This window comes from Oryzias melastigma, linkage group LG23 (genome assembly GCF_002922805.2).
Source record: "Oryzias melastigma strain HK-1 linkage group LG23, ASM292280v2, whole genome shotgun sequence".
NCBI classification, from domain to species: Eukaryota; Metazoa; Chordata; class Actinopteri; order Beloniformes; family Adrianichthyidae; genus Oryzias; species Oryzias melastigma.
The window spans coordinates 3,646,285-3,672,852 of NC_050534.1; the positions used below are offsets into that span (position 1 = coordinate 3,646,285).

A 26,568-nucleotide genomic window follows, 5' to 3' on the forward strand; every position below is an offset into this window, starting at 1 on the left:
CTCTCTGAATAAAGAGCTGATGCGGCTCTTCCCTCTTCCACTGAGTGTGCGAGGGAATATTTTAGAGAGGCACGCCGCTTTTCTCATCTCCACTGTCTTTGATCCGTGTAACACGCTTAGCACGGAGAAATCCAATCCCGTTTTTTTAGTTGTTTCAGTCAGTGAGCGTATGAGGGCGTGCTGGTCTGCTGCTGCACCATCCTCCACATGCTGGGGAGGAGAAGCAAGGTAATCCAGCACTTAAAAGAGGTTCAATTTACTAAAGAGAAAGTGAAATAATGTCCACAAATGTCTATGATGAATGTCAAAATCTCAAAACTACAAAAGTAAAGTTTTTATCCTAATATCGTAACTCCAAACTGCAAATAAAAAGAAATAATTTTCATCAAGCAAAGTATTCCATCAGTAGGAATACAACAAAAAGACAATACATCAATACATCTAATGTTTCTCTTATTCTTTAGTCCTGCAGGTTAGTGACTAAAAAGCAGGTCCAATACTTATCCACACAGGACAAACTCATTTTACTCTATCAACGTCATATGACGGACACATTTCAAAGTTCTCAGTTCATCTTAGATGTTGGACTAGACCTGACCCTATAAAAAGCTAAAAACTTAAGACTTTACTTGGACTTCCATCCAAACTGGAGAAACGCTGTCATTTGCATAAACCATCAACAAATGACGTTAGGGGGTTGGGGCATCGGTAGAATCTTCAAGATTTGCTGCCTCAGAACGTCTTTTTTTTTTTTTAAATTGTTGGCAGGGTCATGAATGACAATGGCGGCCGTCAGTCAATTTGTCAAAAACAGGTCTGGGAGTCTCTGTGGTGCTATCAGCGCCATGATGACTTTTGTGTAGCATCAATGCTGTCTCCACAAATGGACCTTTGGTGGCCGGGCTCGCCAGATTGACGTCTGGTCGTTGCCCGTCCCATGTCAACAGCCTTCATTGAGTGCCCGCACTTCTACTACCCTACAGGCGCAGCAGGCACAGCAAATTTACGTCTGCCGCCTCTCTTTTGATGCGCAGCAAATTTACTCCTTGACGCCCCGGCAATGGCTCAACCGATAAAGTTGTTCTGGAATTAATTTGTTGAACACATCATGGAAAACATGGATGATGTTGAGCGAGTAACTTGGGTTTATATGTTTTGGATAGTTCTACAGAGTTACTGGCAAGCACGGCGCCGTGTCTGGGTTCACCAGATCCGTTAGATACACTCGCAGGACGGTGAATTTCACTATTTACTGCAGTAGCTGCGGCGACTGGATGAGGGCTGTTTTACACGTTGCTTCCGTCTGTCTGTGGAACAAGTTTGAGCGTTAACCCAAGAGGAGGGAAATAATCTTTTTATTATTGTCTTGATGAAAAAAAGAAAAACATCATGAAACCATGAAGCTAGACCAATCGCTCGGCGGCTTTCCGTCTGCCGGGCAAGCGAAGCCCGGTTCCAGGCTGGGCAGTAGACCTTGCAAGTAGGGCTGGGTATCGGTTATAATGTCCAGAAACGATTTAATTCACAAGAGTCTGAATCGATTCGATTCCGATTTTTTTAGATTTTTTCAATAGTACCCGGTACGATCTCCGGCAACCCCGCATGGATGGAAGTTCAGAACAAAAATTCTCACAACGAATTAATGGGCTCCAAAGAGCCATCTGGTTCTGAATTTAAAAGGAGAAAACTTGTGGATCCTAACAGCCTCGCCATATTGATTGTATTTTTCTACCATTTAATCTAGTCACTAAAAAAAAGTCACATACCCAAATCTGAGTCCCTGATTGGTTGACACGCCACGTCAAGCCTTGTCGCTCCCGACACCCAAATTGCGTCCCAAGACCTCAGACTTCTTCTTTACATTGACTTAACACTGAAACTTAAGGCACCTGCTGCGTCTGATGTGAATGCAGCAGAAAAACGCAACAAATGTCAATTATTCTGTCAATGGAAGCTAAATACACTCTAAATCACTCATGAATTTATTGGATTTTAATTCACGTATTTGCTCTGTTATGGCAACCGAAAGAAAAATATGAATTTACAATAAAACCATCTATCTAAATAATGCTCCTTACAGTGTTAAACAGGCAGGATATGCTTTAATCTGAGTTGATTTTTACTAAACTGCTGAACAAGCTGAATAATGTTTTCCATCCACACAGCAGAAGACAGCCTGACAGATGGACCGCTTTACTAGACCCATTATGGAAAGTTAAATTGACATCATTTTTTTAACGGTTCAACATCAATTAAATGCTTTCATGAAGACGTATCAGCCTGTCCATTTACAGCCCAACCCATGATGTATCAGAACACAAGACTGCAGGACACATCTTTCTGGCAGCAGATCAATCAAGATGAACCAGCATGGTTCATATTTCAACCATGATAGGGTAGTATGTGGAACTTTCCAGCAGTTCTTCAAGTTTATTCCAATTGAGTGGAAGTGATTTAAGCAGAACGAGGTTTTGGTCGTATCCAAAGATGAAAAGTTAAACAAAAATCTATTTTTCATGGTCTCTCAGAGATAAAAACGTAACACTTTATTCAAGGCGTGTTATACTGAACCTTTTACACCCAGTGCTCCATCTACAACCACCTTTTCTCTACCAATGAAATAGAAAAACGTATATATTTATTTTAAATATATACATATATATATATACACTATATATATGTTATAAATATATATATACTATATATATATATATATATATATATATATATATATATATATAATGTCCACAATAGCTTAAAAATCCTAGTAAATCCCAAAATAGTCCAAAAATTAAATATGTCAATTTTAAAAACTTGAAAAACGTAACTTTTTCACTTTTTCACATAATTATGAATAATAAAAAGGCAAGAATATTCATCTAAAATAAATCAACTTTTCTAAAGCGCAAGATAACATCGGACCATTAATAATAAAACAAAATGATCTGGAGGGCCGGATAGAATTACCCGGAGGGCCGGATCTGGCCCCCAGGCCTTGAATTTGACACGTGCGTTAATGGATCAATGTGTCTGCAAGTGGAAGCAACAGTATCAGAGCGGAGTATTTGGCCCGCCCATGCCAGATGCTGCGTCATAAACCTGATATTTTCCAAACCGATGTATTTCTTCTGCGCCTGATCCAACATGATGTGAATGAAGAAATACTCAGAAACACAGTTTTAATCTTAAATTGTTATATATATATATGTCCTCCATAATGAAAAAAAACTACAAGAACATGTTAAAAACACAATTTTCATTGGAGTGGATGTTTAAATCTATTTTAAGTTTATGTCCAAACAAAAAAAATTGAAAACGTAGACACATTTCTGACACGGAAAACAGGATAAGACATATAACAGGAAGTCAGAGTATTTCTGAGCAGTCGTTTTCCAGGGACACGTTTTCATCGGCCCCTCTGCAGGCAGGTCTGTGCCAACTGCCGAGGCACTTCCCTTAAATCCTCCGTTCTGGTTTGACAAAGTGGGAAAATTCAGGAAAGGAGCTGAGGAAGTAGACCACAACTGACGGCAAAATCCTATCACTTCTTAGAAAGAACATCCAACACAACACAGAGGTGATATAAAGGGAAATCTGGGTGTTTCTGTGCATTTTCTCCATTTTAAGAAGTGTGTTTTTCCTCCAATCTAATGCTCATGCGATCTGACCCCTCTGTGCCCTCAAGCAAACCACAAAACATGGCAACAACCAAACCTGTATGTGCCACCTCTGCCATCTTACACCTTAAAAACAGACCAGATATAACCCAAACAACACTGCTTCACAGAAACCCCTCTCGTCATGGTCAGGGATCATATTCCTGTCCCATCCCCACAGGGACGAACATAAAAGCATTTCAAACAGAGATAAATATGCATTCCCAATGGTGGGTGGGGGTTGGAGGAGTCCCACCTTACCCAGCACCACCTAACAAGCTCAGATGAAAGACTGCAGGGACTGATGGGGAGCAGAACCGAGACCTTTCCACCTTTGTCTTCATTAACAGAGCAGAGAGGCTTCTGGGAACTGCAGTTCACAATCGCTCTTCTTTTTCACATAAACAACAATTCCCACAGACAGCAAAGCAGCTTCTGTCAACCGCATTTCTCTGAAACAGTAAAAGCAGCTCAGCAGGACATAGAAGCAAAGACTCTCCTACCTTTTTCTGGTCCTCAAGCTTCTGACTTGTTGACTTCTTGCCATGCTTGCTTGCTTCGGGTCCATCCATCCCTGGTCCAAACAACCGATAACTCCAAAAGGATAACTCCAAAATGAAAGCAGGGAATTTGCGTCCAGAAGAATACAGGCGGCTAGAGTTTGCCGACGAGGGCCCGCGTCCAGCACATGCCTCCACCAGGACACAGGTAATCCATCGCGATTGGGGGTTTGAAGTCAACTGTGTTTGATTTTTATGAGAGCGGGGGCAAAGCCGACCTCCAAAGGCTACCGAGAAAGCATGGTTTCAGCAGTCTGGGACCAGCACTCCCCTTCACATCTGGAACATAAAGAGACAACACACGGGTTGGGATATCAGATGCACAAAATGCCTCAGAGAAAGCACAATTATGCAGAAACCCTACATCTCCCAAACGTCTCCTATCTGCATATCTACGTTTTCGTTGCCATGGTGCTAAAAGACTGAAAGTGGTTGCTTTTGTTTTCTCTCACTTGTTAAAAGCAGTGCCAGAAAGTCAGACTGGGGAGCACACTCCACGCCTTGTGATGTCACCAACGATATATAGAAAACTACAGAACCAACATCCGGACTGCAACTCTTTAAGTAGTCCGTTTGGTAGACTCCAAAAGGAGAAGATCAAAAGAGAAAATAATATGTGAAAGCTTGAAGACACAGAATTAATTTGAGCCCTTTAACACCCCAACCAAGACAAAAATCCATTGATGATTACCTTAACATCCTTTGGTTTGAGAAGATCAGAATATATATCATACATTATCCGAAGAAATAGGTTAAAGCTGGCAGGGCATGTCTTTAGAGACAAAACTTCTCCAGCACACAAGCTAGTTACCTGGGCCCCAAAACATGGGTGACCAACTGGGACATTTACTGTATATACACCCTACTACGTGTCACATGTCTCAAAGAAACCAACGACCTTGACAGCTGTATGGGAGACTGGGATTTTTGGCAGCACTTTTCGTCACGACGTCTAGCTAACGTAAGTAAATGTCTTGAACGAGTATTTGGGTTAAGCAAACATTCAAAGAGTTAATAGCGTTTGGTGTCAACTGATGGTATCTGAGGACGAGGTTGAGTTAGTGCGACATCATCCAAAGAAAATGTCTTGCTGACAGATACAACTAAGTGAACGTTTCTGCGATACTCGCGCCGCCATTTGGAACAGGAAATTATCAGTAAGAAGTGATTGGTCCGGTAACCACTCTCACCAATCAGTAGCTTCTTGGAGGGCCACAACTTGAAAGTGGGAAACGCAAAATCTGTCAATCAGATGCTTTGACGTAAGACCACATATTTTATTGAGGCTTCTGATTGGTCAGTTTATAACTTGAACTGCAGAAATTAAATAAAAGTAAATGAGGATTGTCAGGAACATGTTAAAACTACACATTCTCACTCTCAACTCGTCATAAATGGACGTATGGTACATAAACGGCCCCCTCCATGTCACCTTTTTATGTTCTGGGTGTCCCCAACTCGTTGTTTTTTGATGTGCTGGGTTTTCCCATTAAATCAGGGGTCCCCAACCCTCCGGACCTGATACTGGACGTGGTACTGGTACCGAGTTAAGGTACTGGAACTGAAGGTTGGGGACACCTGATTAGCATGTACCTTTTCCCCTGTCTGTGGCCCAGTACCAAGATACCCTCAGACTGGTATCAGTTGGTTGGACTTAATGGGAACAGCAAGCACGTAAAAAATGACGAGTTAGGGACACCCAAAAAGTTGGTACAGAGGGGGCCCAAACCAAACGTTATTGTATCACGAGTTGGGAGTGACAATGTGTTGGTTAAAATAGGAGCAAAAAATGGTAATTTTGACAACTAATAGCTCTTTATTCCTCTAGAAGTTGATAGGATTTTAGCCTCTTGGAGCCAGCTGGTACTACCTGTTAGGAATGTCAGGGAAAGGCTCACTCAGTCCAGTTCTCTAAATACAGTCAATGTATTCTATGAATAAGTCTTTTTTTATTACTCAGACAAAAAGTTTTTATTTTCCCACTAAAACAGCGGAGTCACTATTAACTCTTGATGACGTGATCCTCCTGTTTTTCCCCTTTCTTTTGGGCAGAGAGAGAGTAATCTTTCCAGCTTTTACAGCTTTTACTCCGACCAAAAACTAAGATCTAAGACCAGTATTTTCACCCCTAAAGGAAGATTTCTTTTCTGACTTCTTATCACTTGTATAAAAAGTGAAGCATTAAGCTCCAGTTTTCTGTGCATCTGACGGACCAGAGAGAGAGGCAACAGAGGCTTCAGGGGTCTTCGGTGTTTGTAGATGAGGAAATTAGATGCTGAGGGAGAGCTTAAATAAAGATTAAAGCAGGAGAAAACCATGCAGAACTAATAAATACCTGCGGCCGGGCTATATTAGGTCTAATCTGGGTCATTTAAAGTACTATCTGTGGTTATCATGCATGGTGCTGAAAAGCATAATTGTGACGATAATTAGAATTTAACAAATATACATATAAAAATGTGGATGTTTATGTAACTTAAAGGTGTTTTTTTCGTCTCTGTTTAGTCAAATTGATCTGGTATACAGAAAATGTCCTGCTTTCTGTTGGTCGGTGGATTCCTCTGGAACAAAAGTAACATCTGCATTCAGAAGGTTTGTCAAATGGAGAAGCTCCAACAATTGTTCTGCCTCTCCTGGAGGGCGTTTCAATTTGGCCACTAGGTGGCGGTGGTGCTAGAGTATTACACCGTAATTCAGAAGAACAAAGAATGAGCAAAAAAAAGAGTTTTAGACCATAAATGGTTACTTTAAAAATGTTTCCTTAAAAGAGTTTGGAAATTTCATGTCTGTGAGTTTAGAAAGATGTTCATATAGTCAGAAATGTATGTTTAGGTCTGCCGAGCGTTAGCATTAGCTGTCCTATGGGAAATCCCATTATACGTTAGCATCAAGCTAGCAATTGATCTCTACTTTTATGGATCAATTATTGATCTATTAAGCTTGGATCGATTCTGATTGATTAATCTATTTTATCTACCAAGCCCTAATCAAAAGTATCCATTGTATTCTCACTGAGCCTTTTTTTTACAAACTATCAATCTCATTCATGCCTCATTACAGACGACCCAGAATGATGGAAATTTTGAAATGACTAAATATTCCAGTCTGGTGCTGGATTTCATCTATGAAAAGTAAAAAGCATCAAATATTCAACAAATTATTGATTAAAGTTGCTAAAGCTGCCCCTGAGATTTGCTGAATTTTCCATAAAGTTCCTGTTTTTGAAAATCTGTAAGTCAGTTTAGGATCATTTTGTGCTCCAGTAGCTGACAAACACAGATTTCTTTAATCTACTCTTTACAATAATTATTACAGTAACGATGCAAAAACAAAAACACATTTTTAAGAGAAAGATACGGTGGCCCTGAAGTACAAATCACACAAATTATTTAATACTAAAACCTATTAAAGATCAAAACAATTATTTAAAAAAAACATTACATTTTGGAAATCAGTACACAATTCCAGAAACCAAAAATCTAAAATAAATAAATAAATAAAATATAGGGTTGCACGGTGGCGCAGTGGTTAGCGCTCTTGCCTCACAGCGAGAAGGCCCCGGTTCGAATCCCGGCTGGGACCTTTCTGTGTGGAGTTTGCATGTTCTCCCCGTGCATGCGTGGGTTTTCACCGGGGACTCCGGCTTCCTCCCACCGTCCAAAAACATGCTTCATAGGTTGATTGGTGACTCTAAATTGCCCCTAGGTGTGTCTGTGAGTAAATGGGTGTATGATTGAGGCCCTGAGACAGACTGGCGACCTGTCCAGGGTGAACCCCGCCTTCGCCCTTCAGTAGCCGGGATAGGCTCCGGCACCCCCGCAACCCCGAAAGGGAGGAAGTGGTCAAGAAAATGGATGGATGGATAAAAAAATATAGGATTTGGAAAGCAAAAGCAATTTCCAGAGCTCAAAATGAAAATCAAAGTTTTTGACGTTTGAGTTTCTTTCTTCCGGTTTCATTCATTCATTCATTATTTTTTTACTAAAATGTGATGTTTTTTTTATTTGTTGTGCTATTTTAATTACGCAGATCTTTAAGAAGCTTTTGCATTTAGTGTTTTGTTAGTATAATTGGCACATCAGAGCCACCGTAGAAAAGTTTCTGTACATATAAACCCAAACTTTAGAAATGTCTGAACAGTTCTTAATTTTTCAGTTCTTGACCCCAAAATCAAGTAAAAAAAACTTTACATGTTTGCGAAATACATCTTAAAGCAAAACAAGAAGGAAACATTTGTGCTTTTAAAAGTAACGCTTCTTCCTCTTCTGTCTGTTTCTGTTCTTGGCAAAGAAGAGCAAAAAAACCAAACGTGCTGTGCCACGTGTGAAAAACCCAGCAGGTCACCTCGCAGGAGCACAGCTGAAGAGCTGGACAGAATCTCTCTGCTCAAACACAATCACACCACCACTAAAATCAATATTCTCCGCACTGCAGTTTAAGCCTCCATCCTCTTACAGACGCCGGCCAATCAAACGCTCCAATAATCCCTGCAGGTGAAGCACTTCAACTGAAACCGGCTCCCCAAACAGCAACACAGCAACGCTCCGTCTTCTCTGTTAACTTCATCTGATGAGCTCCTCTGAGTGCTGCCAGCATCAGATGTAACACTGAACCCATCGCTTACTTAAGGGCAATTATGGCAAGTGCTGCCGAAGCAGAATTCATTCTGAGGGGACCTGATGAATTGAAACTGGAGCCTGACCATGTTTCCACCAACACCCACAGGCTTAGCTGCAGGCGGCATGATGTGAGGCGGGATTTCAGAGAGTGCAGCTCCATTAACTCATGTCACTTCACAGAATAGGAAACGCTAAGAAAACAAGAACATTACGACCTTTGTGATCAAATAAACCCTAGAAAAGTTCATCTCTGATCCAGAACATTCTCATGTTCTTCAGCAGTGAAATCATTTTGGAGGATCTTTATGAATCTGTCAGGTAAAGATTAGATCTAGCTCATCATCTCCTCACCTATTATAACAGGGGTATCAAACTCAATCCCACAAGGGGCCAAAATCCAAAACTCTCCTTTAGTCGCTGACCTAACAGGATAAACATTTATTGAACACACGAAAACTACATTTTTAAAACTTTAAAACAAGAACTTTTTAACATAATTATGAATATTAAAAAAAACATGAATATTATTCCAGAATAAATCCACTTAAATTACTTTAAATATTTTACTCTCTTTAAAAAATATATTTAAAATTATGCAAGTTAAAAATAAGCGCAAGATAACATCGGGCCATTAATAACAATAAAATAGAATGATCTGGAGGGCCGGATATAATTACCCTGAGGGCCGGATCCGGCCCCCGGGCCTTGGCTTTGACCTTAGACTTGTTACCTTCACTTTCTACTAGGGCTGTAACGAGTATCCGGGTGCTCGGGTATTCGCGATCTGCTCCCAGAATTTCGAGTACGAGTATTCGCGACGTCCAAGATCGTTAATTCGCGATCCTTATAAATGTAGTAAATTGTAGCAAAAGATGACCAAAATATCAATTGGGGACGGTGTATTTTTGCTCTGAAATGCAGATTAATAACGGATTTTAAGTTTATGAACTAAAATAAAGCCAAAAGAGGCGCGATACCGCTACCGGAAGTAAAGACATCTTCTTGACGAAGAAGCTTCCGGTTTTCAAAGTAAAACTAGTGAGAGCTTTTTTTCCGTTCAAAACTGAGACTGAAGTTCCGCTCACAGACATAACTTCTGAAAAAATGAATTAGCTTTAACATCGGAGCTTTAGCTTCAGTGTTTACATTCTTTTGGTTATTCTAACTCTTCAACATTTGACGTAATTAACGAAACTCCAGCTTATTCTGAAGAAACAACCTCGCGCTGCTGAAAGGCGGCTGTAATCAACGTGAATCAGCTGATTCTGCTGCGGGGAAAAAAACTTTTTCATAGGAGCTCTGCAGCAATATGTGATGCTTAGAACGTAAAATATTGAAGAACTTTGAAGATAAAAAACTGTGCAGAACATTTTCAGGTTTTGTTGTTAAATGACCCAAAACAAAAGTGATTTTTTTATCCTTTTAATGTTGTTTTACTGCTGAACCAGAAGATTGAAAAATAAAAAACAAAAAAACTTTAAAATGACAAAAAAAAAAGTCTTTTTATTTAAATCTTTGTGTTTTTTTTAATCAGTTTAGCTGATTCTGATCACCTGTTCTAAATGAAGGTATAAATGATGATTAAATACAAATAATTTCAATTTTCATCCATCTAGTAAATAGACATACACATAGCAATAAACATTATAATAAAAAGTAAGAATAGTGGTTCAACTTGTTAATAGTTGCTTCTGATTCGTGAATCGAATCGGATCGCCACCTGTGATGATCCACAGCCCTACTTTCTACCACGGTTTATATCTAATGTTCTTTCACCAAGGATCATGAGGATTTCCCCTCATTGACCTATCGCGATCCAGGACCTCTGCTCATCCCTTACTTACCATTGTCCTGCATTTTGGGTCAACTACCACCAGTTCCTAACAAATCACTCTCCTTTACTGACCTATGTTCTTCCTTGTAAATATTCCACGGCACTCTAATCTTATTCTATCCATTTTTCTCTGCTAGCCCGAGAGTGGGTCGCAAGGGCAACAGTTTCAATGGTCACTTACTAGGTCATCCCAGGGCCTCCGCCCAGCGGGACACCTCCCCAGGGTGTGTCCAGGAGGCATCTGGACCAGATGCCTGAGCCACTTCGACTGGTTCTTTTCAATGTGGTGGAGCAGCGGCTGTACTCCAAGGTCTCTCAGATTGATTCAGCTTCTCACTCTATCTCTAAGGGAGTGGCCACTCACCCTCCAGAACCACTTGTATCTGGGACCTCTTTCTGCCGGTCATGACCCAGAGTTTGTGACCATGGGTAAGTACTGGAACAAAGATCGACCGGTGAATTGAGAGCTTTACTTTCTGATTCTACTCTTGAGCGATCGCATAATGCTTGAAGTAAGGCATGTTTATGGCGTTCGTGTTCAAAACTCTCGCATTTACACATAGCTATACAAGTTTTCATGATCATAATCGGGCCATTAAACGTCAGGTAAAAGTTAAACCAAGTCAGACTTTGACCAATCTGGGACTCCAATTTGATAGTGACCTATGCATAGTACCTTTTTCAAAGCACATAAATTACCAATCATTGGAATATTGATTATGGTGGAAAAATAATTAATTCCAGCTGGAATGACAGTACACATTTGAGAACAACTGTATGTGAAACCAAGTCTTATATTGGAAACTATAGAATAGAATAGAATAGAATAGAATAGCAATACTTTATTCATCCCAGGCTGGGAAATTAGGCTGGAAGATTATCTGGAAGATCCAGAGGTTTGTACCACTTCAACATTTTATACTAAGCCTCTTTGGTGGATGTGAGCTAGTAATGGTCAGCAAAAGTCCAGTGTCAACAGGACTCTGTAGCACAGCAGATGATCCGATCCACCTGTTGATCTCACACTCTAATCTTTACTCAATTATAGAAGCACTCCACCCACCCAGAGAGGACAAACTACCGACTAGCAGTAAAAAAATGACAAATAGGTAAAGAGCTGCTTTCATCTAGGATACAGGCCTCAGGATGGAAAGGAAACCACTGACTACAGCCTTCTGTGCTCCTAAATGTGTCCAAAGCATACAGAACCTAAAAGAATACTATTTTAATTATTCATCTAAGAATGAGAGTTCCATGTAGTATTGAGCGCATCAGCTCATTTTGCATCTGACTGAACAATGCCACACAGCAACAATCGACATCTCTCTTCATCTTTTACAAGATTCCAAATTCGTCGGAGGACAGAAGAGACTCAAAGCTGTCAGCTTCAGAGTACGATCTAATCAATCTTTTTATGATAAAATACCACAGTGATGCATCCACAAACCCACACATTCTCACTCCCTACTCGTCATATCTGGACGTGTGGTTCTGGCCCCCTCCACGCCACTTTTAAGGTGTCCCCAATTCATCGTTTTTTGACGTCCAGGTTGTTCCCATTAAATCACAGAACCCAAACCATCTGGACACAGTAATGGATGGAGAACCAGTCCCAGGTTAAGGTTAGGGTCCATGTTGTGGACCCTTGAGAAGTATATGCCTTTTTCCCCAGTCCATGGCCCGGTACCAAGCAGTACTTGGACCGGTACTGGTTGGGGACCCCTGATTTATTAAAAACAGCCAGGACGTCAAAAAACAACGAGTTGGGGACACCCAGGGGGGCACGAACCATACGTCCGTACATGGGAGTGAGAATGTGTTGCACACAGAAAGTTCATTCAAGCTGATGACAGGTGAACAGGAGGAGAGGTCATCGAGTGGTGGACAAGGTCCACTTTAGAAATGAACATACGGGTCGAGACCGTGGTGTGTAGACAGATGGATGAAATGTGGAGCTATCTGTGGATGAATATGACATCATCAAAGCCCGGCCTTGAAAAACCGAGCAGAGAGATGGAAAAAACAAGCTTGGATGAAACAAACCATAAGGTCATACAGAGCTGAGTCTAATTAAAAAAATACGAAAAATGAGGGTCTTCGTTTTTATTTAAGGGTTGTTCTCTGTACAGACCATGAATTTTTAAGAGATGTTTATCTGTATAAACATCCAGCATCTGCCCGTCCTCTTCCAGGCTTTCCACATAAACCCCCAGCGGAATCTAAGATGGAGCTGATGACAGATTGGATTTGGACTCTGAGGCCTGTGGTATCAACGGGATTGTTTATTTATCAAACCAACTCACACAATAAACTACAAATCCCTCTAGAAATCGATTATTCTAACCACAGCCAGTGGAGGGAAGAGGCTGCATTATTGAGTCTGGAGGTTTTTTTCCTGTCAGTGGAGTCATTCTTCTCCGTGATCATTACAGGTGAACCGAATCCCTCAGTGAGTTCCACGCGGTTATTAAATACTCTCATCCTGAGCCTAAATTTAGACTGAAATAAAATGGATTTGGTCATTCTAATTATTAACTGGAGTTTGGTTGACTTATTAATTTTTAGGAAAAGGTGATGTCTCTAAAACATATTTCAACATATTTGTTAACCCTTTAACACTTGAGACGACGTCGCCGACGCTCCAGTGTTTAAGGAGCGCTTTTCTCTGCTTCAAAATCTGCTGGAATTATGTTATTAAAGTTATGGTATGTTAAAGAATGCTTTCTATCTAAGTGTTGCCAGTGACATGATATCTTAGGAGCATTCACACCGAACGCGATTTGCGCAGTGGAGGCGGCCAGGTTCAATGTTAAGTCAATGGTACAGACGCGAAATGAGGCAATCTGAGGTCCCGGGCAAAGGTCTGCCAGCAGCTTGATTTGAGTAACGAGGCACGAATTTGGAGGTGGAGCCAAGATTTAAATATCTGAAGTTTGACAGGTCGCGGCATCGGATCTACCAATCAAGAACTCAGCTTTGGGCACGTGACATTTTTAGTAACTCAAGCTGCAGGTAGAATATTAGTCAATGCGAGTGTTTTTTTTCCTGAAGATCCATCTAATTCCTGGGGCGGTGGAGTTACCAAGGCGGGTGAAGAAGAGAAACACCCCGACCACGGCGGCTCTCTGGCTGCAGTCAATCAGCCTCCTTTAGTCCAGCTAAATATGCCGACAGACAGACAGCCGCTGCGAGGTGTGGGGGCTTCCTGCTCAGGCTTCCTAAACTTTGAGACATTTTTCTTATTTTCATAGCGACAATTATGACCCACCCCCCGCTTTTTTTCCCCTCCTCTCAGGTCACAGCCTTTAAACTCAGTCACAGAGTCACAGAAACACAGTGGAAGCGGCTGTCATCCAGACACATTCCCCAGAGTGAGATAGAAGCCCCGTGATGGAGAAGTATTTGATTTGGATAAAGGGCGGTCGACTCCCAATCGGAAGATTGTGGGTTCAATTCCCGCCTTGCCCCCCATGTGTCATAGTGTCCTTGGGCAGGACACTGAACCCCACATTGCTCGGTAGCAGAGCCACCACCAGTGTGTCAATGTGTGAATGGGTCTGTGACTGTAAAGCGCATTGGGCCTTCAAGAAAGGTAGAAAAGCACGATACAAGTATACACCATTTACTATTTTAATCTCATAAACCAGACATTGAGACATGATTACTGATGCTTTTATTGAACTATTCACAATAAATAAACCTGATCTCTCAACATAACCCTCTCTACTTCCACACCTTCTAACTGGTATATACACGGACACCGCACCATGTCAGGCTTAAAACACTGGCTGGTAGCTCCTCCCACATACGCGGTGTCAAGCTCAGGAACATTTTTTGACAGGAGCAGCAAATTTGCGGGCAGTGGTGAAGAGGGATGGGCCACACGGATTTGTCGTGCAAATCGGGCTTGGTGTGAACGCACCCTAACTATCCTGTTGTGTTACCCTTTGACGAAAACATAAAACACGTCTTTGACAATGAACAGAGTCAAAGCTAAAACTACAATGCTCTTTATTGGGGGGTGATACCCGGTTTCTATGGAAACGTGCCCCCATCGGTTTTCTTTCTACAATCCCCTTCGGTGGTAAAGAATCGTACTTGGAGCAAAGAGTAAATATTTATGGGTATCAGGCTCCACAGTTTCATCACAGCCTGGTGAGTCCAAGCAGTAATCCCACTTTCAATCTCCACAGCCAGCAGACATTTCCCCCCACCCCCTCACCCCATGGCCTTTTCACAAGCACTTTGTATTCAACGGGTGTCTGTAACTCTCCAGCTGGTCAATAAAGTTTGATTCATGAGCCCTGGGGCCATCACTACACACTGCTGCCCTAATTCAAGGAGATGTAAATGATAGCCATAGATCCAGTCTGATTTCCTCGGGGAGGACTGCGGGGCCGCGGCAGCTCGCGCCGTAAATTATCAACCGAGCAGGCCAAAGGTCAACCATTAAGAACGCCCAGCTTCGCATTAAAGTACAATAAGGGCATTCAGCGTACATAAACCTCATTCCATCAGCTTCAGATGAAAGCGCTAACCATCAAAACACAACAGGCTTTAAATCTTCATGACCCCGTCAGAGCTGGGGAACATTTAGTCTCTTTTCTTTTAATCTCTGGATAATTAAAAGACAACATTCCAAGATAATAAAAGTTTTATTTTTTTTATTTTGACAAATTAGAATCCCATTTATTTCTAACTATTCTGATAAAGCAGATCGATTCTACCCATCAAGAACTTCCACTCAGAGATCATGATAAACAAATGTTTGCTGATGATCTTCTCTTCTTGTGTTTGTCTATTTCCTCTGTATCCTCAATGAGACAAACAGACCTTTTGATGTTTATAGTAGATGAAAATCCACAATTAAACAAGTAGGGTAGATCTTCTTCTGAAGATATTACCATGTAACTAGAGTTTCTGCTTAAAAGTATAATCAGTTTATTTTCTGACAGATGTATGTCTATCTCCTGTCTACGGTGGCCCTGAAGTGCAAATCACTCGACGCAAAAACATTTTAAAGATCACAGCAACAGTTTAAGAAGCAAAACCAAATAATAAAAAGCAGCATTGAATTTTAGAAAACAAAATACCAGAAACCAAAATGAAATACTTAAAATCAAACACAACGAGGAAGAGGAAAACGTATGGGACATCACTGACTGGACAACGAGATCCAGTTGATGGACAAATATCATCATCCAACCTTTCATTAAGGGTTTCTTATTGTGTTTCAATTTTCAACATTTCATTTTTGTGGGACATTTCTGATTGGACGATGACATTTGTCCATCATTTCAACCAGAAGTTACTGGATATCATCATCCAATTAGCGATATTCCATAGTAACTACCTTTTCTGATTAGCGAGTATCATCCGATTTGTGAGTGCGTAATTCTTGGTTTGTAACTCAAACAATATATTTTGTGCTTAACTTTTTGTACTTTAAATTGTGTACTTCCATGTCATCAGAATTTTCTTTTTGATCTGAGATTGTGAATAATATCTGGTTAACCCTTTAACACCGGTGACGCTTAAAGACAAAATCTTTAACATACTGGAACTTTTCTACCGTTAACATGATCGTCATTCCATTGATCGTGTTAACTGTAGAAAAGTTACAGCAAATCAAAGAACATAAACACTGGAGCTCTGGTGTTAAAGGGTAAACTGAAGGCTAGCTCTGAAGCTGCAATCACACCACCATCAGAAACTTGAGTTTAAGCGACTATTTCCAATGAAACGTCTATGAAAATGTGTTCAAAACTCATGTTCGTCCATCGTTATGAACATTTTTAAGACACAATTTGGGCTCTACTTACAAAACATGTCCATTGAACATGTGGAAATTTGAATTCTTTGTGCTAAAATTGCCTTTTCTCAGCAGCTGAAACATTTGACAGAATTTTAGTGCTAGGGGTGTGGCCTTCCAACAAGCTCACTCCTGATTGGCCAGAGTGGTTACCATAGAAATGTCAGGCGATTTGGACCAATCACTGCTTCCTAACAATTTGTATCGTAAATTGCGACTTCTTTGGTTTCTATGGATAACGTCACACTGAGTTTTCATGTCCAGTCAATATGTAGAAAATACATTAAAAAAACAAACAAAACAATGGACAGCTTGATATCTAAAAGCAGTTTCATGTTCATGAAAGCCTTTCTTAAATTTGTACATGTACTGACATGGACTTTTTTCATGCCTAAAATGTTTACTAAATAAAGTATTGGTACACTTTCAGTGGGTCGTAAACAGCAGCACGATCCATAGAAACACATTGATGCTGTTTGAGAAATGCATTAACTTTCCGCGTCCTTTAAACTCTTTAAAAAGCCTAAAGCTACAGTTTATCTCCAAATGTGCTGCATTCTTTTCTGTTTTATATTCTTGTGTTGCAGTCGTTTTCTTTTAACTGATGAGATATATAAACGTGTAGGCGAGCAGATGGATCCTGTGACTGTAGTATGAATTAAAAAAAACGCACATGGTAGCTCTCCAAGATAACAATAACTGCATTTGTGAATATTTGCAGCTTTGCAAATCCACAGGGAGCATATGGGAGAATAAAGACCCCCATATGCTACAATAAATATTAATGACGTGCAAAGTTGTTTTATATAAGCAATCCTGCAGAGGCCATATGCATATGAGTGGGTGTGTGTGTGCAGTCCTGAGGCAGGCCGGGCGCATCGTAAATACAAACTGTGGTTAATCTTTCAGTGCTGTGGACTGAATGAAACTGTTTAAATTCCAGTTGACCGCATCGGTTCTATTTGCATATTTATCACAACTGTGGTTTAATCTCTAACAAACAATGTAAAGGTGGTCAAAGCCGTTGAGGGCAAAATGCTTCAACTTAAATTTTAAGTACATCCTTGGGTTCGCCTTAAAAAAACACAAAATATTTTAGGAAGTAAGTTTTGAAATAAATCTACAGTGCTGGCTCCCATTCTGGAGAAGCTTGAAAAAGATCTTCTTTTGACCTCTGCTGTACGGCTGCAGCACACAGGTAGGTAAACATCAGCTCAGCTGCCTCACAGCTACGCTTTGATCTCCCAGAGTTTCAGCACATTCTGCCTGTTAGGACGCCAGAACAGACACAAAAAGAGTGAAAAGAAGAAAAAAAGAAAGAGAGCAGGGAGAAGACCTCTGAACCTCTGACCATGACTCCTTTATTACTCATACCAGGCTTCCAGATTCTTTGTAGTTTATAGATTGAACGAGGCGTTTGGAAGATTCCTCAGAGAAATTACAGGCTGTATAATCACGGTAGGACGGTTCGGGGTGAAAATCAAAGGTGCATAAATTAAAGGCGCCCTATTGGACTGAAATCTGGTGTGGGAGAACACGTGTATGGAGAGAAAATAGTCTCACCCCGATTTGTACGTACATAACTCTCGATTTGTAGCTCATACAATATGTTTTGTGCACAAGTACGAACATTAAAAAAAATACAATTTATACATGCACAAATTAAAATTACAAAAGCTTGAAACTAACTACACACATAAATCTTTAAAAATTACACAAATTGCTTGTTACACACACAAAAATAAATATGTTTTAAAATAGATTATATTCAAAGATCTGTAACAATCACCTGTGTCCAAGAACAAGCACTGAAAATGAGTCACAGATTGTCCTGTGGGTGTAGGGAAAAATCAATTCGGCGATATATCGTGATATTTTGTTTGGTGATACTTGTTTTGTTTCAAAATGCTGACAAGAAAATATTTATTCAATTAATTAATTATCCAGCCAGTATCATATATTCACGTAAACGTGGATTGTGCTGATTGATAGCGGGCTCAGATAGTTGGAAATAAACAGCACGTTATTTCCTTAATCATACTTTTAGAACCATTTTGGGTAGGCCACATTAAGTCTATGTTTTTTTTTTCTTATACTAAAAAATATTTTGTTGTGGAAATCGGGAGATGTTGACTATTCCCTTTAAGGACAAATATTTCTAAATTTACCAAAAGAAACCATGAATTTGCTCTGGTAAAAGCAACTTGTAGACGAGATACAGTTACAGGGCTTTATGTTGTTATCGTTAAATAAAATTAATTTTTACCATTCCATTAAAATAAAATGTGTTTAATATTCAGGTAGAGTTTTTTCTTAGCCATACTCTTTAAAGAAAATTGAGAAGAAATTGGTACGGTACAGTACTAGGAAATAATATTAATATTATAATATTAATATTTAATATTTTCAAAGTGTTCCCAGTGGTCTTTTAATTAGGATTATAGTGTTTTTAGACCAAAAAAAATGTTATCTAGTAAATAGTTTCTGCAGAGCGGCAGGAATTTGTCAAAAATTCCTCTCTGGGTTGACAGGGAGTGACCCCTCTGTATTCCCCTCTCTGTTGCTGATCATGGTGCTTATGGCCCATCCAGCATATACAATAAATGCTTTTTCATCCGCTCCTGATTTACAACAATTTGAAGTTGAAGAGCAGGGGTGTCAAACTCAATCACAGAGGGGTCCAAAATCCAAAACACACTGTAGATCATGGGCCTAACAGGACATTTATTAAACACTCTAAAACTACATTTTTAAAACTTTAAAACTGTAACTTTTTAACACAATTATGAACCAGATATGTAGCATTACCTACGATAATGCTAGTGTGAAGGCTGTAAGCTGAATTTAGTCGTTAAAGATGCTGAAGTTGTTAGCTGAAAACGCTGAAGCTGATAGCTACAAAGGCTGAAGTTGATAGGTAAAAACGATGAAGTTGATAGCTGAAAAGAAATAAGTTGATAGCTGATAACACTGAAGTTGATAGCTGAAAACGCTGAAGCTGATAGCTAAAAAGAATTAAGTTGATAGCTGAAAACACTGAAGGTGATAGCTGAAAACGCTGAAGCTGATAGCTAAAAAGAATTAAGTTGATAGCTGAAAACGCTGAAGCTGATAGCTAAAAAGAATTAAGTTGATAGCTGAAAACGCTGATAGCTAAAAACGCTGAAGCTGATAGCTAAAAACGCTGAAGCTGATAACTGAAAACGCTGAAGCTGATAGGTAAAAACGCAGAAGTTGATAGCTGAAAACAATTAAGTTAATAGCTGAAAACAATAAAGTTAATAGCTGAAAACACTGAAGCTGCTAGCCAGTTAAAATATTAGCTAAATGCCAAATTAGTCTAAAAAAAAACAATATAAAAAACTTAGGTTAGCCAAAACAGCTTGTATGTATCTGAAATATTGGCTAAATTCCAAAATAGTCCAAAAAGATAGCAGAATTCCAATTTTTAAAACTTTAAAACTGTAACTTTTTAAGATATTTATGAATATATTTATGAATTATAAGAAGCCAGGAATATTATTCCAGCATAAATTAATTTAAACCTTAAATAATTTTTGATTTTTTTACTCTTCATAAAAACAATTTTTTTCAAAATTAAGCAAGTTAGAAATGAGCGCAAGATAACATCAGGCCATTAATAACAATAAAATAAAAGGATCTGAAGGGCCGGATAGAATTACCCAGAAGGCCTTGACTTTGACACGTGTTGTGGAGACAGGGCCGTGTAGTTGCTACCCAGCCAGTGAGGGCGGGTTTAGGGGTCTTTTTTCCTCTTTAAGCGATATGTTGTTTAACGGTAAATCATCGCAAAAGCAATTTTAATCTTGATTTTCTTTATATATGTCCTCCATCATCATCAAAATGCCACAAAAACATGTTAAAAACAGATTTTAACACTTCTAACACACCACAATACAAAGGGAAATTGAAGGTATTAGCTTTCCCTGGGACTGTAATAAATAAACCAGCTGCTATCAATAGAACCGTGAAACTAAAATTGCTAAAAAAGGGATGCCTTGTTGTTGTATATTTGTTGTTATCTGAACAAAGAACACATGTTTACAACCTAAAATAACTGAATAAATAATAACCCTTTCAGTTTCTCAGTCAATCTTCTGAGCTTTCCTTTAATCTTCACTGTCGAGAGCTCAAAATAAGTTTGCCATCAATCCAAAAACAAGCAGCAGAGGCAGAGCTGATGTGATTCTTCCAGCTGAAGACGGGGAAGTGTTTCATTTGTGTTGGAGCAACGGTGTACCCCAAAACAGGAGCTGTCTTTTTCTGTTGTCACGGTAACTGGGATCAGAGAGGCGGCAGCTGCATTGAGAAGTGTAGCTGCATGGCTGCAGGTAGCTTGACTCTTCTCAGCACCGCGATGACTTGTGTTGATGGGAGAGGCAGCAACTCATTAATTTGTGCAGCGCGTGTTTGCGTTGCTTGTAACCGACTTCACTTTGACACTTTTCTGCCTATTATTTCCAGTGAAGACAGGGGGGTTGGCAGAAAGACAGAAATGATTCAGGAGTGACATTTGATATACTCGTGTACACTGACTTTCAGGATTCTTGCCTTTCAAACTCTAATCACACCTGGAAATAAACACCCAAAGACTCCAGATCTTTCTAAAAAAACAAGAAATAACATAATTTCACATTCAAGCAGTCATCACAAAACTTCTTTGACCTTTGACCTCAGGAAGAGGCCGCCATCTTTAGTAAAAAAACAAAATAAAACAAATACCTTTTACACTTTTTTACCACTGGTGGAAAAAAGGCTTTATAGTCCAAGTGTTCCAGGCCGGATGTGAGACCCGACTCATGGTCACGTCGCAACTGGAGTAACAACATCTACAAGTCAGTCTTCATACTGAGCACACTACCATCACACTACCACCACCATGTTGAACTATAATGTTTTTTTGTGAACTGCTCTCATTCTGGCTGTAACGGGACACACCCCTCCCAGTTATTTCTCATCTATCTCTTCGGTCTACAAAGTATTTGAGCAAACATTTGGGGATAATTCAGATATTTGAGTCAAATGTGAAACGATTTAATGTGTTTTTTTGCTCATCAGAGTCCCTCTACTTTGATAGGGATCCACTTTTGTCCAGTCTCTCTGTCACTGTTAAATCGACGTCCAGTATCTTTTATTGCGTCCGATCAATCAGGTACCTGGAAAGGTTCTCCTGTACTAAGTTTCTGTCATTTCTTGGGATTCCCTAGGAATTTTAAAGCAGCAGAAACCACATTTACTGTAAATCCCGTCCCGTCAATAATCCTCACTCATTGACTTTCACATTTCTTCATCTGATGACATCTTTTAGAAGCTAATTTTTCTTTTAAAAAATGCATTATTAAATAATTTGGATTTGAGTTCTTCTTATATGAACTCTAAAAATTGGTAAAAAAAAAAAAAAACTCAGAAAGGTGCCCAAAAAATAATGAAAGAGTGTGGGCCGTTAGATTAAATTTCTAGCTTCAGCTGAGTTCCTGGTGAGGTGAGGACCCCGTTGTCTTTCAGACAGGGTCCCAGACAAAAGCAGATTCAGTTTGTTTAATCTATTTTCACAGCTGGAAAACCCTGAAAGCAGCACCTGACTGCACACAAAGCAAAAAGCACATGAAGGAAAATTGCAGCGTTTTTCTCCTGAAGAATGAGGCTTTCCAGCAGCAGGCGCTCCCGCTGCATTGATGCAAACATTACACATGTTTGGAGATAAAGAGCCGTCCGCTGGTCCACTTACACTGGCTTTATTAGAAAATCATCCTGACATCACACAAAAGGGGGACGCGAGACCCTCATAGTGTGAATGTGGAACAACAAAGTCCTCATTTTGAGTCTGATTCTATTGGAACTTCTGTGGTTATTTTGTATCTTTAAGTCAAATATTTAGGGTTGTTTTTTCATTTTTTTCATTTTTATTTTACTCTGCTCTATATTCTTAAATTGAGAGAAGACGAGCGAAGAAAATGAATTTGATTAGCATAATCTAATTTTGTCCAGATCATTCGTTCCAATGACGCAAAATCATCTCAACTATAATTGAATATTGATCTACAGAGGTGGCAGAAAATCAAACAAGAGAATGTTTGGAGGATTCACCCAGACATGCTAAACATGCAACTGCATCACAGCGGATAATATAGGTATAATTTTAATACCCAGTAGATGACCCAATAGTCATAATATAAATGCCGAGTAGATATAATATAAGTACCCAGTAGGTACCAAATAGTACCACATAAATACACAGCTATACCATTTAATGCCCTGTAAGTACTGTGCTGTAAAAGTAAGCGTGACCCTAATTTCTTTTAGATTCCACAATTATTGGATTTCACATATAATAAGGAGTGAAATCATGAGAAAATGGTTTGTTTTTAGCTTTAACAAAGGAAAAAAAAGCCTTCCCTCTTTCTTTTGAAGAACCAGTCTTTGGCTTTTACTCAAAGCTAAGTATAAAACAAATAGATTTTTAGTGGAGGATTTAAAACTCAGACTTGTCCTTGACCAAGACTCCAAATCCCAGAATTCCTCTTAACTCTAAGAAACACCACAGTCTGTGTGGACGACGGTCAGCTTTCTTAGGGAAGCTAAACTCTTGAATCATCTAATGTCCTTCACTTCAATAATGACAGACAGACGTCTTTGTCACAAGCTAAACCACAAGTACATCATTTTTTTTATTTTATTTCAGTCACACAGGTGTCTAGTTTAGACATAAAGATCCACATTCACTTCAGTCCTATTTTAACTTGGAAATCACTGTTAACAGTTTATATCTTAACACTGTGGGACTCAAATACTTCTATGGTTTAAAAGTATTCTGCAGGAACCAATCAGCTGTTAGGTTGAAGCTGCTGTGATGCTCACAGCTTCCAGACTTTCTTTAGCCAAACGTAACACCCGCCCTCGGACTGTTACATTTCTGTTTTTATTCGTTCTCTCCAAATGTATTTTTTCCTCTGGGTTTAGTTTCGGTTTTGAAGCGTCTGTGCCTTCTTCCTCATGGAAATTCCTCCTTCAATCCAGTCTGCTGAGTTGAACATGTCTAAATCCAGTTTTGCAGCTTGTGAGCGTCAGCCCCGCCAACTTCAGCAATCGCATTTATTTTCTGAACGGGAGGAGAAACGCAAATCTGTTTGGAGATAAACCACTGGGAGTCTCCCAGCCTTCACGCTTTCCACGCTCTGACACGCCTCCTCCTGACAACTGCTTGGCCCGTTCGCCAGCAGGAGAAGAAGTCATTCATCTGCACACAAGCAGCATTACCAGGCAATTACACGTGTATCGCCTTAATGTGCTTTCACCCAGCCAAGTCTGTTCGGTGGCGCCAAATCCCCTCTCCGCCCTCCGTGACACTTGTCTGCGGCTTCATCCACGCTAATCTCCTGATATTGTGCTGGGATTAACATCAAATGTGATTATGGAGGATGGAGGAGGAGGAGAGGTCGGAAGGGGGCGCTTGTCTTTACTTATTTATAGGGTTTTGAGAGCAGGAAAACTATGGTATCCACGCTGTGAAATCTCAATTACACACCGCACAAGAGAGCCTGTTGACGGATTTTCCACGCTGGTACGCACACAGCAGCTGGAGGGAGGCGGGGGTCAAGGGGTCAAAGGGGACACGCGTCCTCGTGGTGAAAAAAGTGGCAAATATAACACTGAATGTGTCTGCCACGCCTCGTAAAGCTCCAAACAGTCCAATCCTGGCTGCAATTAGATGAAATACAGCCTTCCAGGGGAGGGGGCTCCATTTTCTTCCCTTTACAAGACTGCCCCCCTCAGCGACGCTGCGGGCCGAGCCTCGCCCTTTTCAATAAAATGATACAGATGAGAATCTGCGTCTCAAGACCCGATCCAACAGGACGCAGGGGAGGGAATGGGGGAGCCCCCCGTATAAATTCCCCCGCTCCACACGACATCAAATGCATTCACACAAATTTGTAGGTCCCCCCTCCCCCCAGCGGTGAAGCATGCTTGTTCCCGCGCCTCTGGAGCCCCCATGAATTACAGCGGAGGCCCAGCGGAGAGGAGCGGTGAGGAGCGGTGAGGAGCGTAGAGGCGCGAAGAGGAGCGGTGAGGAGCGTAGAGGAGCGGTGAGGAGCGGAGAGGAGCGGTGAGTGAAGAGGAGCGGAGAGGAGCGTAGAGGAGCGAAGAGGAGCGGTGAGGAGCGAAGAGGAGCGGAGAGGAGCGGAGAGGAGCGGTGAGGAGCATAGAGGAGTGTAGAGGAGCGGTGAGGAGCAGAGAGGAGCGGAGAGGAGCGGAGAGGAGCGGAGAGGAGCGGAGGGGGTTATCTTTACTGAGAGGGTTTGTGAGTCTGCTGCAAACAATCAGGTCATCAAACTCACGCTGACAGCAGAAAGTCAACTCAAAGACGCCGTGAAGATCTTCTCAGGATTACCTTTTTAAATTTGAAGAAAGATTACATGAAACATTTGAAGAAAATGATTAAATCAATCAATTGAGCTCAAAGTAGAATTAATCTGTTAATATTGTTTTGGAGGAAATTGGAGGAATTTTGTAGCTGTGTCTTTTATTTTAAACCACAAGTTTTAATATCTTAGTCATTCTTGACATTTAAAACATCAAGGAATGAAAAAACAGGAGCTTTTCAGGATATGAGGTTTAGAAAATAAACTTCAACCACAGAAATGGCAAAAATCCGATCACGTGATCAGAAATCAAATTACGTCATTTGGGTCTCGATCAATTGGTCCCGATCAGCGGCCCAATATTTTGTTTTCATCTTGCTGAACAGTGTTATATATTAAGCTTACAACTTTATCAAATTCTTCCGCGTTCAAGTCTATGACCAATGACGACCAATTCCAAGTGGTCACCCGACCATAGACGTATACGTCATGATGTTTTACTGCCAAAAAACGCATTGGAATACGGCAATAGCCAGAAATACATAAAGAGCGGGCCTACATGACCTGACAGCTGCCTGACTGCCCCGTTTACATTCACAACCACCCCCACAATTAAAAAAAAAAATTCAGGTGGTGGAATGAAATCTTAAAGGTTCTGTCGATGTCTCCCCATCACATGGTGGTAGCTGTGTTTGGGATCATAGCGTTCGCTTGCTTTTACTGTAACTAGAAGTGGGCGCCTCATGATTTTATTTGATTATGATTCAGGCAAACAATCTGAAAATGAAACGATTCAATTATGAAACAATTATTGATGCATCTCAGTTTAATACAAAACACTAGACCAATATGATAAACTTTTCTCCATCAAAGTGCATTTTTAGTAAAGACAAGATCAGTAAACTTGTTTAACTTTTATTTAGAATTTAGAAATTCTGACATGAAAAATATTTCTGTAGATAATCAAAAATATTTTTTAGCATCCAAGGGGAAACATTTTCCATGAACTCAACAACCTTAAATAAGATAAAGTTTTATCTTTAGACCAGCTTTAATGAGACACTCTTTAACTCACGTCCAACTAAATAAAGTGTCTAGCTAGCAGCACATTTTGATTTTGCAAATTTGTTGTGTTCCCTACATATCTAATTTTGGTGCTTCATAACTTACACACCTCTTGATTTTTATCCTATTTACCCTCGACACTATGAAAGCCAAAATTCTTCCAAACGGTCGATTTAAGTGAAGTCGGCGCTGGTCGGATGACGAGATCTGGAAGGTCAGCCATGTTTGTAAATGTCCGAGTGACAATTGCTTTGTTTTTAGTTACACTTGTTATTTTTACTTTAAATCATATACATTTTTCAAATTTGTTAAATAAATAAAATTATTCAGAATCCTTTATAGATCATAATAGATGCATCTAAAAAACAAAAATTTTCTCCACTTTTAAATAGGCGTGTGCCAAAATATCGATATTGCGATATATCGCGATATTTAGTCCTGTGATCGATTCTTGATGGGTTCTCACCAAGTATCGATATTATATTTTCATTTGAAGAGGCTGTTGCGCTGAGCGTCTGAGTCGCGCGGCGGAACTATTGCGCAGATGGGCGCGCTGCATCGGACTTTTAATAGCGATGCACGCGCTCATTCGGGAGAAGCACCGGTGAGATACAGGCTCTGTAGCGCGTGTGTGAAGCATG

At 40.2% G+C, this 26,568-nt stretch overlaps 1 protein-coding gene across 3 annotated transcripts in view; it reads right to left on the reverse strand.

Moving 5' to 3' along the window:
* The window catches only part of nav3 (neuron navigator 3), a 435,160-nt gene that overhangs the window by 310,845 nt on the left and 97,747 nt on the right, over positions 1–26,568 (reverse strand). For all 3 annotated transcript variants that reach the window (XM_036210349.1, XM_036210350.1, XM_036210351.1), the window contains one exon: positions 4,160–4,495. In XM_036210349.1, the coding sequence (XP_036066242.1) occupies positions 4,160–4,228 (69 nt within the window). In that variant the 5' untranslated portion in view covers positions 4,229–4,495. The remainder of the gene's footprint in view (positions 1–4,159; positions 4,496–26,568) is intronic.